Genomic DNA, 19,312 nt, shown 5'->3' with positions numbered 1-19,312 from the left:
CAGCCCCATTCCGCCTTTTTTTAAAAGCCTGATCACTTCTCTCTTTGACATTCTGCCAGTCTTAAAGCCTTTCTGCCATAAGTTTAGCCCACTCCATGGATTCTTCTCAGGAAAAATCACCCATTCTACAGTGTACCTCCCCTGTAGCAGGAGCTACAGTGGCCAGCCACATGGACGCTGGAGGCAGGCTCCTGGCCTCAAATCCGGGTGTAGCCACTTGCTAGTATCTGGGTAGTACTTGGCTTTTCTGTTCCTCAAGTCTCCTTATCTGTAAAAAGGCAATAATGGAATTTAGGATTAATTAAAGGATTGACTGAATTAATACATGTTAAGCACATTATTGTTAGGTGTTACTGTCACTGGATAACATCTAGTCACATGGCATTCATATTTTAAACATTGCACATCTAGTTTTCATTTCAGCCCATTCATGTTTTTATCCTTTGAGACACAGACATGGTATCAAGTTTTTCTGCTGGATTTCTGGATTTTTTTTAAATACTGGGGATTAAATGGAGGGATGCTCTACCCCTGAGCTACATCCTCGGCCCTTCTTTTTTATTTGAGACAGGGCCTAAGTTGCTAAGGCTGGCCTGAAACTTGTGATCCTCCAGCCTTGGCCTCCTGGGTTGCTACGTATGCACCACAGCTGGCTGGATTGCTAAATTCTTTTTTTTTTAAAATATTTATTTTTTAGTTGTAGTTGGACACAATACCTTTATTTATTTATTTTTATGTGGTGCTGAGGCTCGAACCCAGAGCCTCACACATGCTAGGTGAGCACTCTACTGCTGAGCCACAGTCTCAGCCCTGGATAAAAACTGTGCAGTAAGCTGAAGACATAATCCACAAAGGGACAGTGGATACACAAATGAAATACGTGGACATTTCAGAGGAGACATGAAAATTTAGTATATTAAGGATTATTTGCTCTTCTCCCTGTTTCTTGAATAGAGTTTGTTCTGCATATCAACACTTTGAAGGTTACAGGATGTTATTACTGAAGGTAGAGTAGAAATTCAGGTTCTTTTTGGAAAAGGTGAACCGATCAGCACAAACTGAGTCATATTATTACTATCTGAGGTTCTGTGAAGAGGAAGAGCTGCCCCTTTGCAAGGGGCTGCATCTTATTTTTTTTTTTTGAAAAACACCTAGAGACTTTTCTATGGTCCCTGAAGACATCAGTTGTGGGCAAAACTTCTCCAGCAGTGAATGACACGCATGTCCAGCATTGCTCTGGGCAGTGGGCTCACGCAATCTGGGACAGGCTGAGACTGACACTGGTCCTCTCCTTAACTTCTCTTACTTCTTTTCCAAAATCTCTACCCTTGTCCTTTCCTTCTGTTTCTTATTTTTAAAAAATTCTTCCAATTGCTTTTTTCCCAGTTTTTCTTGGTGCATTATAGTTGTATACAGTGATGGCATTTGTTCTTTTTGTGCCTGCATACAATGTAACAATATATTTTGGCCACTCCCCACCTCCTCCTCCCATCCCCTGGTTCCTTTTCTCTACTGACCTCCCTTTGATTTTCATGAGGTCCCTACCCGCTCTTCCCGATGTTTCTTTTCCTTTTACTTCTCTGTCTTCCACATGACCCTTGACTTTCTGAGTTTGGCTTATTTTGCTCAACATAATGGTCCCTAGATTCATCCATTTTCCTGCAAATGACATGATAATTTCATTTTTCTTCATGGCTTAATAAAACTCCTTTGTGTCTATATACCACATTTTCTTTGATGGACACCTAGGCTGGATCCATAGTTTGGCTATTGTGAATTGTGTAGCTATAAACATGGGTATGTACATATCACTGTAGTATGATGATTTCAGTTCTTCAGGATAAATAACTGAAGAGTGGTACAGTGGGGTCATAAGGTAGTCCCAGGCCTAGTCTTTTGAGGAGCCTCCAAGCTGATTTCAATAGTGGTTGTACTAATTTGCAATCTCAAAACACTGCAAAAGTGTTCTTTTTTTCTCCTTTTCCTTTCCAGCATTTATTACTTATTTTTCCCCCCTTTCCGATACCAGGAATTGAACCCAGGGGCACTTAAATACTGAGCCACACATCCCTAGTCCTTTTAATTTTTAGAGAGGGTTTTACAAAGTTCCTTTGAGTTGGTCTTGTACTTGTGATCCTCCTGCTTCAGCCTCCTGAATCACTGGGATCATGTGTATATGCCACCATGCCTGGCCCATTGTGTGTGTTCTTGATGACTGCAATTCTGACTGGATTGAAATGAAATCTCAGTGTAGTTTTGATTTGCATCTCCCTAATTGTTAATGATGTTGAACATTTTTTCATATATTTGTTGGATATTGCATTTCTTTTGAGAAGTGTCTATTTACGGTATTTGCCCACTTATTAACCGGGTTGTTTTTTGGTGTTAAGCTTTTTGAGTTCTTTATGTATTCTAGATATTAATTCTGTCAGAAGAGTAGCTAGCAAAGATTTTTCTCCCATTCTGTAGGTTCTCTCATCACATATTGTTTCCTTTGCTGTGCAGAAGATTTTTATTCTGATGTCATCCCACTTATTAACTCCTTGCATTATTTCCTGAGCTTTAGGGGTTCTCTTCTATTTTTAAATATGTCTTCTTCCTAGTCTGGTGGAGGTAGGGTAAGCTTTGAAGTTGTGGACTGTGAAGTGCTGGCAGGGCTGTTGCCTAGTTACTTAAACACGGGCTGCTCACTCAGTCCAGAGGGACTTCCTTTCCTTAAGGACACGGGCAACCTCTCTGCAGCATCATGGGCTGGGAGCCAGGAGCTTGGGCACACTTGGCCTGCAGCAGGTGCTCTTCCAGGCCACTTACTTGATTCATGTCCGACATGGATCTGAGGCTACTCTTCAATCTATCTTCTTGTCTCCAAAACATGTCTTACTCCCTTCACTTCATTTCCAGCTTTATTTGGAAAGATAATCTTCTAGAAGTTAACACTTATAACATCCTGATGTACCCAAAATCTAACTCATCATTATTTCCCCAATGACTAGTTCCTTTCCTGAATTTCCTGTTCCTTTCTCTACACATCCTGTCCAACATTTATTATTTGTATTCTCGTTTTACTTATTTATTGTGGCACTGGGGATTAAACCCAGAGCCTTCCACATGCTAGCCAAGTGCCCTACCACTGAGCCAGATCCCCATTTTGGGGGGGTACCAGGGATTGAACTGAGGGGCACTTAACCACTGAGCCTGATCCCCAGCCCTTGTTTTTTTTGGTGACAGGGCCTTGCTAAGTTGCTGAGGCTGTCTTTGAACTTGTGATCCTCTTGCCTCAGCCTCCCAAGTTGCTGGGATTATAGGCATGAGCCACTGCCTGGCCCCCTTATTTCTTTTCTTCTTTTTTTTAGTATTTTATTTTAGTTGTAGATGGATACAATATCTTTATTTATTTTCATGTGGTGGTGAAACGCGAACCCAGTGCCTTGTGTTTGAGGCAAGCACTCTACCACTGAGCTATAACCCCAGCCCCCCCTTTTAAAATTATTTATTTAATCTGTTATACACGATGGCAGAATACGACAATTCATATTACACACATAGAGCACAATTTTTCAAGTCACTGATTGTACACAAAATATTTTCACACCATTCGTGTCTTCATACATGTACTTAGTGTAATGATGTTGAACCCATTCCACCATCATTCGTAACCCTTTGCCCCTCCCTCCTCATTAAGAAAAAAAAATCACATTGCTTAATCGGTTTGTTTGGGTCCTATATCAGCCACTCTCAGAACTGATGAGATAGTAGTTTTTGCCCCAGGACAGCCTCTCATGGGTTAATCTGTGTAAGTAGCTTTGAATTTACAATCATCAGAGGAATAAGGTGATTGTGAAAGCTCCATCATTTCTGTGATTGTATAATGTTTGGAATACTCTGAACCTATTAATTCTTCACAAAAATCTATAGTAGCCAGTTCATGGCTGAGTACACAGGAGAGATGGGGTGAAGCAAGGAGTGCCATGGTCTACTGAGTTCAAGTTCTTCACAAAGACCAACACTGGGAAGGAGCCAGGTCAGGCAGGTAACCAGGATCATCCAATATTAAATATTAGAGAAAGTGGAGATGAGAATTAAATTAAAGGTAAGCCATTCCCCAATTACATGGGAGCGTAAGTCAGAAGTAATTTCCTGTAATGTTATGGAGTGTGTTACTACCCCAATGATCTCATCCATAGCAGCAGCAGCCGGCTGGTAAATGTTTCCTTCTGATTGCCATGTCTTCTGATAATTGGTTAGTTATGGACACTAGCAGTATAAATGAAGAGTTAAGAGAGACAAAGGAAACATTTTGATTATTTTATTTTTTAATTTTCAAAATTTTCTGCCATGACACAGGAATGCATGATAGAAATGGCTCAACATCTTCACATGAAACACTTGGATTCATTTTCATTCACAAGTTTTTCTAAAAACATCTACAATTTCATAATTCCCACCCATTTCCAACCATTATCACAGATTTAACTGACCATTAAACAGTAGTTGCCAGCATTAGATAGCCGGAACGCTTTCTGCACATTAGTAGTGTCTTTGGAAACTACCACCCAAGAGTATCACAATTATAAATTTCATTGTACATGGCAACTCCAAAGGTGACTGATGTCCCCAAATAAACTCCCTGCTTATTCATGGAGAAGTATATCCCCCAGGTACTTTGTTCATTTCCTGTTCTTACAAAGAACAGCACATGCTGACCTGACGATGTAGTTTTCATTGCCAACAGGTGGTGATACTTACTAGTGCTCTCTGGTAACTACATACAGAACATACTGAAAAAAGTCAGGTTGCTTAGAATCTACATCTCTTGTTTTGAAGAGAACTACTTTGAGGTTTTTAAAAAACAGTTGTAAACAAAAGGAAAGAGATACACACAGACATATATCTATACACAGAGAGACCTACACTGAGTATTGTGATGTGGTGCACATCTTCTTACGTAGAGCTACACGCTAACAGAGTGTCTCTACTCGCCCCTTCACACACCCACACCCTTCCATACAGCGTGTGAATATAAACATAAGTGTCCTTGGGAGTTCACTGGAGTTTTCATATTACCAAATGATGATGAAATACCTGATATGTATTACTCCTGAGAAGATACAAGAAGGGAATGACAGTTCTGATGCACTTTGGAATGGCACAATCACGTAAACGCTTGCATACTTAAGACTTTTGAACTCATCCAAAGTTTCTAAACACGATCCGACCAAAAAAAACAAAACAAGAAAATATCAAAACAATGTAGCAAGTTAAAAAATAAGAAAAAAAAATTTGTAATCAAAGTATAAACAAACATATAGGAAATGCATATCTGTCAGTAATTATTTTAAAGTAGGAGACACGTACTTAAGAAAAACATAGTTGCTGACAAAACTTAAAACAAAAAACAAAAAACTTTTCAATGCATAATAATACATGCATTGCCTAAAACAGCCACATTTGATTTGCAAAGCTTATAGCAACTCCGTCAGAAAAAAAAATCACCACATACAGCAAATCTTTTAAGTATGCAATTTATAAAAAATTACTGTGACTGTTATTCACAATTCTGTAAAAAAGAATTTTCAATTTGATGAATATCCTATCAGTATAATTAATTTATATAAAAATTACAACCAATGAATTTCAAGCACCAATTGAATCACTTAAACTTACTGTGTTTGTATTTCTCCTTTTGAGGGAACAAATGACGATGAAGGCTAAGCTAAAATTAGCCAGCTAATTATTACAGTTTAGTTTTAAAGGCATGTGGTTTTTCTTCTTCCATTCACTCGAATGGCAAATGTTAGAGAATGTTTAGGCCAGCAAAGGACTCCTTGGAAGAATCCACCATTTCTGAGCATCAGTGGTTTAATATACATTAAAAGCTCTTCAACAAACTAATGCTTTCTCAGTTCTAGGATAAAATAGATTTGCACACAAGAAATGAAGGACTGTTCCTTGTTATAACTTAGAAAAGGCAGCACCTATATAGTAGACTAACAAGCACATCTGGACATCTACTGGTAGTGTAAGAAGAGGCATTATTATTCAAGAAGGCAACACCATTGCACTTGGCAATACTGAAGTTTTTCTTAATTAAAAAAATTTCCATTTGACATTTGGGGTGGGAGGATATCTCAATAAGAGCACATTGTTTTCCCCAGTTTCTTTTTCTAAGTCAGGAAGAAAAGTGGCAATCTAAGCCAGTAGATGAGTAACAGTGTTTGTGATGCCTCTGGTTGTTCCTGAAGAAAACACGTTCAGATAACAAGAGGGTTTATTTTCAATCAATACAACTGTTGTTTCCTGTTTCCAGTATTTACATCCTATCACTTACATACACAGTGATTTCAGAGACATGATTAATGTTTCAGTCTTTATACTATTAGGTTTGGTTAATTTTAAATGCATACCAAACTGAACCTTTAGGCTGACTGCATTTGAGAGACTGAAATATAAGACTATTGAAGAAAACAGATTATGCAGAAAACACAATCTTGATCAACAGTGATTCTCCATCCTATTATCTGAACTTTATCACAAAATCACATGCAGCTGAAGGAGAAAACAGCTGCACTGAGGACTGGGTCTCAGGACAGGGAGGGAGTGTCTTGCTGGCCCTCAGGAAGAGTAGCTCCACTCTGCTTTCCGCTCACCTCGATGGCTGGTTCTTCGTAAATAGGCTCACCGAGGTCCTCACTGCCCTCCTCACTCTGTTCCTCGCTGTGGTCTTCGCCTGGCTCCATCGTCTGTTCCAGGCTATTCTCCAGAAGTGTGGGGGAACTGCTTATTCTACTTTCTTCTTCAGCAGTCTCATTTAAGGGGTGGGAGGGAGGCGGTGTAGGAGTATTAGACTGGATGGTATTTTCAATGGAAGAGATGGGGGCTTTGGTTATAGTAGTATCTGTTGTAATCTCATTCTGAGGCAAAGATAACTTTTCCACAAGTTTCCACTGAATGATGCTCATGTCTTTTCCACCAGTTGATATCAGATGACTATCATTATGAGTAAAACTGACATTGGTGACATGGCTGCTGTGGGCACTGTACTTGTGACTGGGAGCCTATATAAAAGAAATTAAGATAGGAATATTAAAACTTATTCCTAGTCAATGAAATGGACCTGATTGGCTAAGGGAAGTGACTCAGCTTGTTAAACAGGTAATTCAAATCAAAGCTATGAAGTCATCAAATATGAGGAATAAGGCTAACAATAATTGCTTTTAAATACCTCTTTATATAAAAGGAGAAACAAAACAATTAGTAACTACTTCTGTGAGATGGGTAGGGGGGAAGTGACTAGGTGTGCAGGATTGTACATGATTCAAAAAATAAGAAAAATTTAAAAGTGTCAAAAGATCAAAATAAACTTGACAGTAAATGAAAAGGGACCAAATACCACCAGCTGCTAACTGTACAGCTGTCTTTTTGTCCTTAATAAGGAAGAGGAGATAAGCAGTGTCTGCTTGGATGCTCACACAAGACCCTGTTCTCCCTCTGTGCATCACTGAATCATGAGGAGTAATTATTAACCCTGAAGATATTTTCTTATCAGTGACACAAAACAGGTCCTAACCATAACAAAACAAAACAAAACAGGTCCTAACCATACTGGTCTGTTAAGATGAGGTTACCTTTGCTTTGGAGCAGGGATACTGAAACAGATGGACTTTACAAAAGTCATCTGCAACAGCTATCACCTTTCTCTTGTGGGATCGCACCAGTGCATTTATGTCTGTCCCATCTGATCCTTCTGGCCAGACACCTTTGACATGTAAACAACAGAAATATAGAAAAATCAGCCTTAAAAAACTGAGCTGTGATGCTGTACATGTTAAATCTAAATAGCCTCAAGATGGAAAACTTAGACTCAGTAGTTCTTAACAGTAGCCAGCAGGTGGGGCTGATATATTAATTTCAGCTTGACTCACCCGAACAATAAGCTCTTCCTTTTTAAAAGGAAAAGTTTAGCAGTTACTTGTATGGCAAATTCAAGAACGGAGCCATAGCACTATGTCTTCAAAGTAGATTCTAAGTTCCTTCAAAGCAGGTGACTCTAAGATACCTCGGAGACCTTCTGTTTTATGGAGATGCACTGGCGGGACGTCCACTGTTCTAGCATGCTACACCACAGAATTTTCACAGAAACATTATTTATGTTCACAGATCAGGCATACCAAATGTAACGGTATGTTACAATTATTATTATTATGCAATTATTCTGAATCATTACAAGGCACTGGTAATGTTGTTCAACACAAACTTCCATTAGGTTACATTAAAACTGTGGAACATTTAAGGTTGGCCTCCTGTTGGCTGAATGTTGCTCTAGAGAATAAATAAGGCTTTGGTAAACTTGCTGAACAAGTAAAATCACTTTTGTTATCTTGTGACAAGTAAATAATTACTGTATTATTACCAGCTACTAGCTAATGTTTGAGTTTCACCCAAAATAATTAAACTGTTATGGAGAAGTCAGGATTGTTTTGTTTAAAATTTCTTCCTTGCCTTTTAGTCTTCTCTGTCCTAAGAGCATAATGGATTTGTTTTCTAATGTACACAGCATAAAGAGATATTCAGATCTGTGATCAGGCTGGAGACAAAAGCCCAAATTCCAGAAGGCAGAGATGTACTATTAAAGAAAAAATATAATATTTTGGATATCTGCTTTGGGTATTGGTGCCACATTCATATCCACTATTTTAAATACTGAGCATAACGCCTCTTTACAAACAAGGCTTTATAATTTTAACTTTTCCATTTATCTTCTAACCCTTTCGGAAGGATATGTAAAGGCTTAAGAAACTGTTACAAAGGACAGATTTCTAGAAATGTCCAAAACATCAAATTAGAAATAATCTCCAGGGGCTGGGGATGTGGCTCAAGCTGTAGCTCGCCCGCCTGGCATGCATGCAGCCCAGGTTCGATCCTCAGCACCACATACAAACAAAGATGTTGTGTCCGCCCAAAACTAAAAACTAAAAAAAAAAAAAAAGAAAAAGAAATAATCTCCAAATTTTATCTTTAAATAACATCTACTAAAAATGCCTTGGTATTTGGACAAACAGTGCAGGGATGGCTTAACATCCACATGCAAAAGTGTAATTTTTGAATAGTGCATTTTGCAAGGACACAGAGAAACTGAAACCCTCATTCACTGCTGATGGGCCTGTAAAGGGTGCAGGCACTCTGGAAAACAGTCTATTAATTCCTCAAAAGGTGAAACACAGAGTTAGCATTTGAGCCAGCAATTCCACTCATCAGTGTAAACCCAAGAGAGACGAAAACATGACTACAAAAAAAATGTGCACATGATTGTTCATAGAAGCATTATTTATAATGGCTAATAAGTGGAAACAAACCTAAGTGTCCATCAACCAATGAAAGGATAAACAAAATGTAGTATATATCCATACAAAGGGCTGTCATTCATAAAAAGAATGAGGTACTGAAATGTGCCACAACATGAATGACCCTTGAAAAAGTTATGCTAAATGGAATAGAGAAAGTAGATTAGTGGTTTCCAGGGTTGGGGGAGAGGATGAGGAAGGGAAAAGAGATGGAGTGTGATGATAATGGGTACAAAATTTCTTCTTGGGGTGATGAAAAAGTCCTAAAATTAGACCACAATAATTCCACAACTCTGTAAATATATGAAAACCAACTCAGGTGAATTGAACAGTATGTGAGATCTCAATATAGCTGCCATTAAAAAAAAAAATGACTTTACCAATTTAAAAGCTTCATTTGGAAAGGAGGGGGAAAAGGAGGAGGAGGGAAGAAAATCTGCATTAGTATGTAAATTCCTTTCCTTTTAACTGTCTCATATTTACTGGGGACCAAATGTGCTGAGTTCTGCAGAGAACAATCCTGTATTGGTTAAATACTAATACACATTTAATTTTTTCTGACAATGACATTAATAGTGATAACACTAAAGAATGTAAATGGACTATATTTCATTTATCAATTTAAGCAAGTAAGCATAATTAAAACCTCAGAGATCGCCTCTTCACATCAGGGGTTATGTTCTTACCAAAGACTTGAAAGCCTAGCACACAGGTATACGTCGTCCAATCTATGTCCTTACAATCCGAGCGATTCCTGATTAGTTTGCAGCCACTTTCAATGTCCCCTTTAAATTTAGAAACAGGAAGTATAATCACAGTGCTTGTGTACAAATGTATTTGAAAGTGCATCTTGATTCAAACTAGCCACGTTTACTTGTATTTATAATCCATACACTGAAAAACATTAAGACACATTTAAAAAGGGAAAAAAAGTGTTTACTTAACAGGGTTTTATAGAACTACAAATTGTTTCGCACGGAATTGTTTTTTTGTTTTCTCCTAAAAAGCATAAATGCCCTATGGCTGTTATCCTTTTCCCTGCCTCCAGGAAAAGTTGTTAAATGAAAAAACATTAAGAGGAGCATCAATCTTACTGAGAAATTTCTTACTACTACTACATGTGCCTTTAGTTCTACACCATTAAACTCATTACTTTTCTGGAGAAGTGAACCACATTTGCAATTCTCATTACTTAGTTCAGAGTAACATATGCTTTGTCAAGTTAGAAGCCAGCATACATTCTCTTGGCTTACTAAAAGCCAGCATACATTCTCTTGGCTTACTAAAAGCTGAGTTTTGTTCACATGCAAGCATCTCGTGATTTCCAATAAATTACTTCAGATAATTCACATTCTAGGCAGCCTGTTCATTAGTGCCCATGACAGTCACATCTGAGCCCATATATGATTATTCACACTTACAGTACAATATCTCATAGTCTCCCGAGTTAGACATTATATGCTTGTTGTCCGGTGACCAATCAAGGTGTGTGATGTAGCTGGAATGTCCCTAGAGAAAAACAGATAAACCATTAGAAAGCATTTAGAGTTCAGAATGATAAACAGTTTATTAGCCAATACTGTTTTCTGACTAGCCATTTGTCAGAATTCTTAAAGAACAGGGAGCAGTATCACAGCCTCTAGAGCTGAACAGGGCCCACAGCAGGTCCTCAGTTCTTTTTCACTCTGTTGTTGGAAGCCAAAGATGCAGATATGTAAAGATGCCAATGATACATGAATAGTTTTAGAACTCAAGAGATCTCACCACTATGGAACCATGAAGCACTTGGTACCTGGTAGAATCCTGCTGGCCTTTCACCTAGATACCAGAAACAAGCACTACAACCTCTGCTAGAGCATTCTGAGAATGACAGTTTCTTAAGCCCAAATCTTAGAGGACACTGCAATAGATAACACACCCTCAGGCCTTATTTCAAGCCACTGGTGTCCCAGTGACTCCATTTATATATAGTTGTAGTTGGACACAATACCTTGATTTTTATTTATTTATTTTTATGTGGTGCTGAGAATCGAAACCAGGGCCTTGCATGTGCTAGGTGAGCGCTCTATCACTGAGCCATAGCCCCAGCCCCCTTCTCGTCCCCCTCCCCCGTGACTCCATTTTTGAGAATGAACTATAATTGTTTATAAGTAACAAAGTACAGTTTTTCCAGACTGTTTGTGGCACCAGAACAGTCAGAATGGAAGTCCTGAAAAACTGTTAACAAAGAATATTCTGGGGTAGGAGGAAATCATCCAATATTGCACTTCTTTAGAATAGCTTGGACCTAATATATACCCGACTCCTGAAAGTTTAATCCTTAAACAGGACACCGGTAATCTTTTGCTGCTTCGATTTTATTAATACAGTGGGAGAGAAAACAAAAGAAATTTACTAAAAGCTGAGTGTTGTTAACATGTAAGCATCTGGTGATTTCTGATAAATTATTTCAGATAAGTTATACAGATCTTAACGTTTACCAAAGCTGATAGCCTAATTTTGTACTTTTAAAATTACAAGCTTCCTGCTCACAGGAAGACAGGGTCTTGCTGTGTTGCTGAAACTGACCTCAAACTCATGACCTACTGTCTCAGCCTCCTGAGAACCTGGGATTACAGATGTGCTATCACTTTGGGATGATTTTATTAAAGTTAAATTCATTATACATTAGGCATAGTTTTCTTTCTCTTTTTCTTTTTTTTGAGAGGTCTGTTAAGGTTACTGACACTGGACTCAAGCTTGCCATTCTCCTACCTCAGCCTCCAAGTTGCTAGGATTAGAGGCATGCCTCACTATGCCTGGTTTAGGTATGTTTTTAATGATTTACATATGTTCTCTATTTCACTAGTCTTCTGAAGCCTAAGGATGTGTCCCCTAGACCTCTGTGGACCTATTATACCCATTACAGTGCTGCATAGTATTTGTTCCTATTTTTTGTTTGGGAATATATTAGGTTGGGAATCACTATGCACACAAGGAACCTACCAACTTAAGAAGAAATAAATTTTTTTTCCTTAATGTGGTGCTGGGGACCAAACCAGGGCCTTGAGCATTCTAACTACACTTTTTGCCACTGAGCTGTCTCCAGCCCCAATAAGAAATCAATTTTTTAAATCAGAAAGACAGGGTTCACACAATCTTTTACGTAGTACACACGAAACTGATGCTTGGTACTCTAGTGTCTGCAGAAGCCATGCTTCTAAAACAGAAAACTAGCCTGTAATCCCAGTGACTTGGAGGCTAAGGCAGGAAGATTCCAAGTTTGAAGCCAGCCTCAATAACTTGAGACTGTTTAAAAAAGAAAAAAAAAAAAAAGGGTGGGGTGGGGAGGTGAGGGGTTGGGGTGTGGCTCAGTGATAGAGGGTCTCTGGGTTCAAACCCTAGTATTTCTCGCGAAAACAAAGCAAACAAACCACCACCACAATAAATCAAAACCAACAACAAAAATCTGCTGTTACATGAAGGATTTAACCAGATTAATTATAACTACAGACCTCCAAGAAATACTCTACTAATGTAGAAGTGTTATCTGCTTCTACGTGAAAAGCCTTTCACAGCATTACTTAGAAGAACATTAAAATAAACTTTATATACACATAATATTCATATAATTAATAGGAATGCTAGGCACAATATGTCCAGAAAGTGAATCAACATAAAATATTCTCAAAATGAATTCTTGAGCAGCAAAATCCCCAAATTAAAAAAAAAAAAAAAGAGAGCCCTGGGGAAGTTATCAATTCATACTGGAAAATAGTGAATATGTTTTCTCTGATACTGATGCCAACAAATAAGCAAAGATTAAATGCAACTGCTGGGTCTACAATATCATCTACCCATACATACTTCAGAGTATCTTTTCTCCTCCCTACTTAGAGGCCAATAAAAGTAAATGTTGAGGACCTCAATCTGAAAAACCTGACACTTTTTGAGTTCTGGCATGGTATAAAAGGTTTTGGATTCAGGAGCATTTTGGATTTTGGATTAGGGATGCTAACCAGGGTTAAGCCTATGAAAATATTCTTGAATCCAAAAACAACTCCAAAGTTTGAACTATTTCTGGTTCCAACTCTTTTCAGATAAGAGATACTCAAATGTATATGCACAGCTTGGGGAAAAAAATAGCCTCAAACTTCACCCTCACAGGGCACTAGCTGGCAGCATAATCTGGTATATCTTCTTAAAATATTTCAGCAAAATATTTTAAGCTGAAACTTTCATTACTGCCATTAAGTAGCTGAACAGTATAACCACAAAATAATTACAAGTGAAGGAGCCAAAGAACAGTATCCTGGATGGAAAAAATTCAGAAATACATAAAGTTAAATTTTACAAGCTGTATGGAAGATCAACATCTAAATCAGTGGTTTGCAAGTGATTTAAACTTATCAGGGAGATAAAAACCGCCATCACTGAACACCGCTCTCTACAAACAATAACAAGGCCTAAATTTAGTGATCTAACTCCTCTCCTGAGTAAGCCTCTTGGTGTCTCCTTGCCATCTACAGCTGACCTGTCCAATGGCATCTCTACAATGATGACAACATTCTCTGTGTGTTCCAGTGCAGTAGCAACCAGTCACCTGTGGTTTCTAAGCACCTGAAATGTGATTAGTGCTTCTGGAAACTGAACTGCACTTAATGTTATGAACATAAAGCTGTGGCTGGTAATTGCTATATTGAATAATGCAAGTAAAAAACAGTTCATTCTTTCTCTGCTGATCTTTTATTATTTAGTAAATTTCTAGAAAAAACCCAAAGGTCTGTTTTTTAACATTTCTGTTGCATTAATCTTGTCCTATTCCTCATCAACTGTCACAGTTTTTTGTAGCATGTGGAAAATTTCAGATGAACTTTAGAACTATTTTATCAGACCCATAAATATCATGTTAAAAATTTAAATAAGATTGCATCACACTTGGAGAACAGTTTGCAGAGAAGAAATCTTTATCAAATGTTTTCATCTAGAAACATGCTAATGTGTCTATCCTTTCAAGTTCTTAGTTTATGTCTTTTAGCAATGTTTCACACATTTTCCTGTGCTTGTGTGGCTAGGTCTATTTTCAAACCTTCTATAGTTTTTGCTGCTATTGTGAATTAAAAATTTCCATCACATTTTAAAATATACTTTTGCTGGTTTGAGGAAAAAGAGACCTTCATATAGTGATGAATACAGACTGACAGTTGCCTATCCAAAACATTCCTTTCCTTGGGTGCCCAGCTAAAACATGATTACCCAATCTCCTCTGCAGTTATGGGCGGCAGAAGTCATTTGAGTATGGCTTCCAGAAAACCTTTAAGAAAAGTGAGCTACAAAAAGTAGCTGAACAGGGGCTGAGGTTGTGGCTTATCAGTAGAGTGCTCGCCTAGCACATGCAAGGTCCTGGGTTCAATCCTCAGCACCACATAAAAATAAATGAATTAAAGGTACTGTGTCCAATTACAACTAAAAAACATAATTAAAAAAAAAGTAGCTGAACAGTGTTCAGCTTCTGGTCCTTGCTTTTAACCTTTCTACATGGAACTAGGTTGTGGTGGCTGGAGTTCTGACAGCACTTTATGATATCGAAGATGGAAGCAGCACACTAAAGAGATAAAATAGAAGGAAAGAAAGATTCCAAATTTGCCAAGCATGGTGGTGCATGCCTGTAATCCCAGCGGCTTGGGAGGCTGAGACCCTGTCTCTAAATAAAATACAAAATAGGGCTGGGGATGTGGCTCAGTGGTCGAGTGCCCCTGAGTTCAATCCCCAGTAACAAACAAACACCCCCCCCCCAAAAAAAAAGAATGATCTCTTTTCTTTGTTATGTGGTATTGTGGATCCATCCTTGCACATGCTAGGCAACTGCTCTACCAATGAGCTACAGCCCTAGCCCCTGAGGACCTCTTTTAAATGAGACCATATCCCTAATTTAAGCCACTAGGTACTATGTAAAAATCTTGTTACAGTAATATTGAATTCTGCTAGTTTACTGAAATCCTGCATTAGTTTTATGGTTTATTTTCTTGGAGACAGTTATCAAAATCCTGATCAAAAACCTCCTCACTTTTACCAGCAGTTCTTGTAATGCTTCTTAGTGTATAACTGTAACTTCATATACTTTTATCTTCTGGGCTAAGGTCTTTGAGTAACATTGTAAAAAGGTACATAGGAATTAGTCAAATAAAAACCATTTTATTAGTATTCAGGTACAGAATAAATCTTTTGTTTTGTTTTTTTAGTACTGGGAGGGTTGAACCAAGGGGTGCTTAACCACTGAACTACCTCTCCAGTCCCTTTTATTTATTTATTTTGAACAAGGTCTTGTTAAGTTGCTTAAGGCCTCTCTAAGTTGCTGAGGCTGGCTTTGGACTTATGATCCTCCTGCTTCAGTCTCGTAAATCACTGGGATTACAGGCAAACACCACCATGCCTAGCCAGAATAAATCTTAATTCTACTGCAAACAGAATAGAAACTAGGTCAATCAGGACACAAAATCTTTCAAGGAAAATATTCAACTAACCACAGTTTGAAACTAATTTTGAACTTCAATGTATTGTTTTAAATTTTTTTTTTTGTAGATGGACATAATATCTTTATTTTTGTTTGTTATTTTTATGTGGTGCTGAGAATCAAACCCAGGGCCTCACATGTGCCAGACAAGCGCTCTACCACTGAGCTACAACCCCCTACAATAATGCTAAATGCTGAAAAACACCTCTAAGTACAACATAGGGTTCATTTGCTTGAAAAAAAATGCTAAAAGGCTGAGTGCCATGGCTCATGCCTGTAATCCCAACCACTCAGGAGGCTCACAAGTTCAAGGCCAGTCTTAGCAAAAAGGGGCTGGAGGTTGGAGATGGAGCTCAGTAGTAGACTATCCCTTACTTAGTACATACATTATCATATCTAAATCTCCCAGCAACCTTAATATGGATGCTCACCCAGTAGATAATGTTTAGGAAGCACAGAAATTAAGTATGTTTTCTAAAGCCACATAACAAAGAATTGGTAGGACCAGGGTTCAAAGCTAGGTCAAAGGATTCCGTGGCAGGCAAGATGAGCATGGCATTCCAGCCTTTTACTCATTCCTGTAACACTGAAGACAAAGTAATGTAAAAGTGCCATTTGTTCATAAGCAAGCCGGCCCCTTTTCATACATTTTCAAAATAGTACAGGAAAAGCCAAGGTAAAGAAATATATTGTGAGCCAGGCACAGTGGTTGGTGCACGCCTATAATGCCAGAGGCTCTGGAGGTTGAGGCAAGAGGATCCCAAGTTCCAAGCCAGCCTCAGCAACACAGTGAGACCCTGTCTCTAAATAAAATATAAAAAATGGCTGGGGATGTGGAATAGTGGTTGAGCGCCCATGGGTTCAATCCCCATAACCAAAGGGGGAAAAAAGGTACAGTGTGCTGAAATAAAAGCAAAAAGACTTCCTAACACTGGTACTGAGAGGGCTCTGAGATAATATATCACTAGTCTTTAAGTTCTTTTTAGCTACAAAACTCTTCTGTCATATTAAATCTTACCTGAGAAGCCCAATATTATGTAAAACAAAATAAAACCAGAACCATTCTAGCTCAGTCCACCCTTACCTAAACCTTTCTGAATCCCAAGCTTTATATAGCAACAATTATAAAATCATACTGCTTCTAAAGTATCTAATATAATTTATGAATCTATGAATCCCACAGACTATATATCAAACCACTTTTCCTAATATTTCCTAAACACCAAAAATGTGGGAAGTGGCAGAAAGAAAAAAGGGTGGAGCTGGGCCCGGTAGCACACACCTGTAATTTCAGTGACTCAGGAAGCTGAAGCAAGAGGACTGTAGGTTCAAGCCTGGGCATCTAAGCTAGATCCTGTCTCAAAATAAAATTAAAAGGACTGGGGATGTGGCCCAGTGGTAGAGTGCTTGCCTAGCAGGCATTAGGTCCTGGATTTGATCCTAAGCACTGCAAAATAAATCAATAGAAAATAAAGGCTGAAGTTGAGTTCTCAATTAGATGACTGAACTGAGAAGCATGAAATGCTTCAGACCAGGTCAAGAAGGCCTGGCATGCATATTGGAGAGGACCTAGAGAGCATAAGGGCATCACAAAGAGAAATGCTACCAGGCAGACAGGCCCCAGAAGGGTAAATGAAAGGTGGGATGGCCACATATCAGCAGGGCAGATGACTCCTCCCTACCTCTCTTCCCCTCATCCCCTAATCTTCTCAGCTGACCTGGAGTGGTCTAGCTCAGAAGAGCCAGTTGTTTCCTGGGAGATCATTGGGGCCGAGATGGGCCAGGACCAGTGATTTGTAGTAAATTTGAGTTCTGAAGTGACATCTTTTGATACCTAACAGCAAGTAGTAAGGAGTCTGAGGAAAAAAATATAGGCTCATTCACTCTTCATTTTTTGTTATTTTCTATTCTTAAAATTTCATTCACTTCTCAATACAGATGACTGAGGCTAGAGAACTAATACAAGAAGTAAATGCTGAGAGGTGGTTATCATCTTGCTTTACTGCTTTCATAACTAATGAGATTTACTCCTGTTTTATAAGCAATGCCTTAAGGCTGTGTTCTAGTAACACAGTGACTGGTTAGTCTGAACAACACAGGCCAACATACAAAGCTAGGTAATGTCCAGGACAAAGAAGTAAGTCCTCTGGTTGGTAGGCTGGGCAATTTAAATAAATAAAAGGCAAAAAAGCATCTTACCTTCCCTCTGTACTACTTCAAAGTTAAAAAATTCTTTTGAGAGTTAGCATATTGTTCTTTTGTACTATACCTATTTTTGCTTCATTTCTGAAATTATAAAGATTGTGCATCATTAAAACTAAATGGGGCTGCCTGGCATGTGTGAGGCACTGGGTTCGATTCTCAGCACCACATATAAATAAATGAATAAAATAAAGCTCCATCAACAACTAGAGAATACATTAAAAAACAAAAAACTAAATACAGGGGCTAGAAATAGGATAGAAAAGAGAAATGACAGGGTATGTGAAAAGAGATTAATAAAAGTGTTCTTGCCAGGTTCTTCTAGCATTTGCCAATGGTTTTCCAGGCTCCTGAGGCTTGATGAGAAACATCCAAAATTTTAACCCAGTCCTAATCCCTTTGTGAGACTAGTTTATTAATGTACTTATACTGTGAGGACTGAGATTGGCTTGATCAGAAGGTGTAGAAAAAAAAGGATCGTGATATATGAACTTTTGGTTCAGTTGCCTGTTTTCTTATTCATCAAATGAGGAAGTTGACTAAATAATGCTCTCTGCACCTTATTTGATAAACTTTTGATTCTAAATGTACATATTATTGTCCTTCTGAGATCTGACTTAACATTTTATTTTAATTCTTTTGTGATGACAGAGATTGAACTCAGGAGTGCTCTACTACTGAGCTACACCTCTGGCCCCTTTCAATTTTTGAGATGGAGTCTTGACTAGGTAGGTCACAATCTTGCAATCCTCCTGCCTCAGCCTCCGAAATTGCTGCGATTTGTGTGTCATCATGAATTTATAGTTTATGCATTTTTTTAAACACTGCAATTTTAAGAAGATAAGGATGAACTTCGGAGAGATTATGAAAGATATTTGGGATTAGTAAAATAATGAAATCAGGGCTGGAGATATAGCTCAGAGGCAAAACAGTTGCCTAACATGTGCAAGGCCCTGAATTCAATTCCCAATGCTAGAGGGGGAAAGGCAGAGGGAAGGAAATTGGTTTCAATGAACAGAAGAGCAATTTTTTTTTTTTGTTTGTTTTTTTAATTTTATAGAAACTATAGTGGATGTTCCCCAAGAGCCTCGGAGAGTTAAACTTCAGAATTAAGATAAAGCAGAAAGGTAAAGAAGTATGGGTCATAATGTGTCCAAGGTTGGCAAGCCTTGAATATAAGCTAACTATAGGATGACTCTATCCAAAGAAAGTGTGGCACTGGCAGGAGGGTGGTGAGCAAAGAAAAAGGGGTCACAGAAGCATATGTGGGTAGTGC

The 19,312-nt window shown here is 38.4% G+C and overlaps 1 protein-coding gene and 1 long non-coding RNA gene across 6 annotated transcripts in view; one reads left to right on the top strand and one right to left on the bottom strand.

Moving 5' to 3' along the window:
* LOC139701783 (uncharacterized) overlaps window positions 1–19,312 on the top strand; it is a 47,002-nt gene that overhangs the window by 6,517 nt on the left and 21,173 nt on the right. The gene's annotated exons all lie outside the window — the stretch shown is intronic.
* Window positions 4,292–19,312, bottom strand: part of Eml4 (EMAP like 4) — a 140,444-nt gene continuing 125,423 nt past the window's right edge. For all 5 annotated transcript variants that reach the window (XM_027934319.2, XM_027934318.2, XM_071601524.1 and 2 more), the window contains 4 exons: window positions 10,763–10,850; window positions 10,028–10,126; window positions 7,626–7,756; window positions 4,292–7,055 (listed from right to left, as the gene is read on the bottom strand). In XM_027934319.2, the coding sequence (XP_027790120.2) occupies window positions 6,582–7,055; window positions 7,626–7,756; window positions 10,028–10,126; window positions 10,763–10,850 (792 nt within the window). In that variant the 3' untranslated portion in view covers window positions 4,292–6,581. The remainder of the gene's footprint in view (window positions 7,056–7,625; window positions 7,757–10,027; window positions 10,127–10,762; window positions 10,851–19,312) is intronic.

Source organism: Marmota flaviventris, chromosome 14, assembly GCF_047511675.1.
Source record: "Marmota flaviventris isolate mMarFla1 chromosome 14, mMarFla1.hap1, whole genome shotgun sequence".
Lineage (NCBI taxonomy): Eukaryota > Metazoa > Chordata > Mammalia > Rodentia > Sciuridae > Marmota > Marmota flaviventris.
This window is presented reverse-complemented; position numbering and strand designations above follow the sequence as displayed.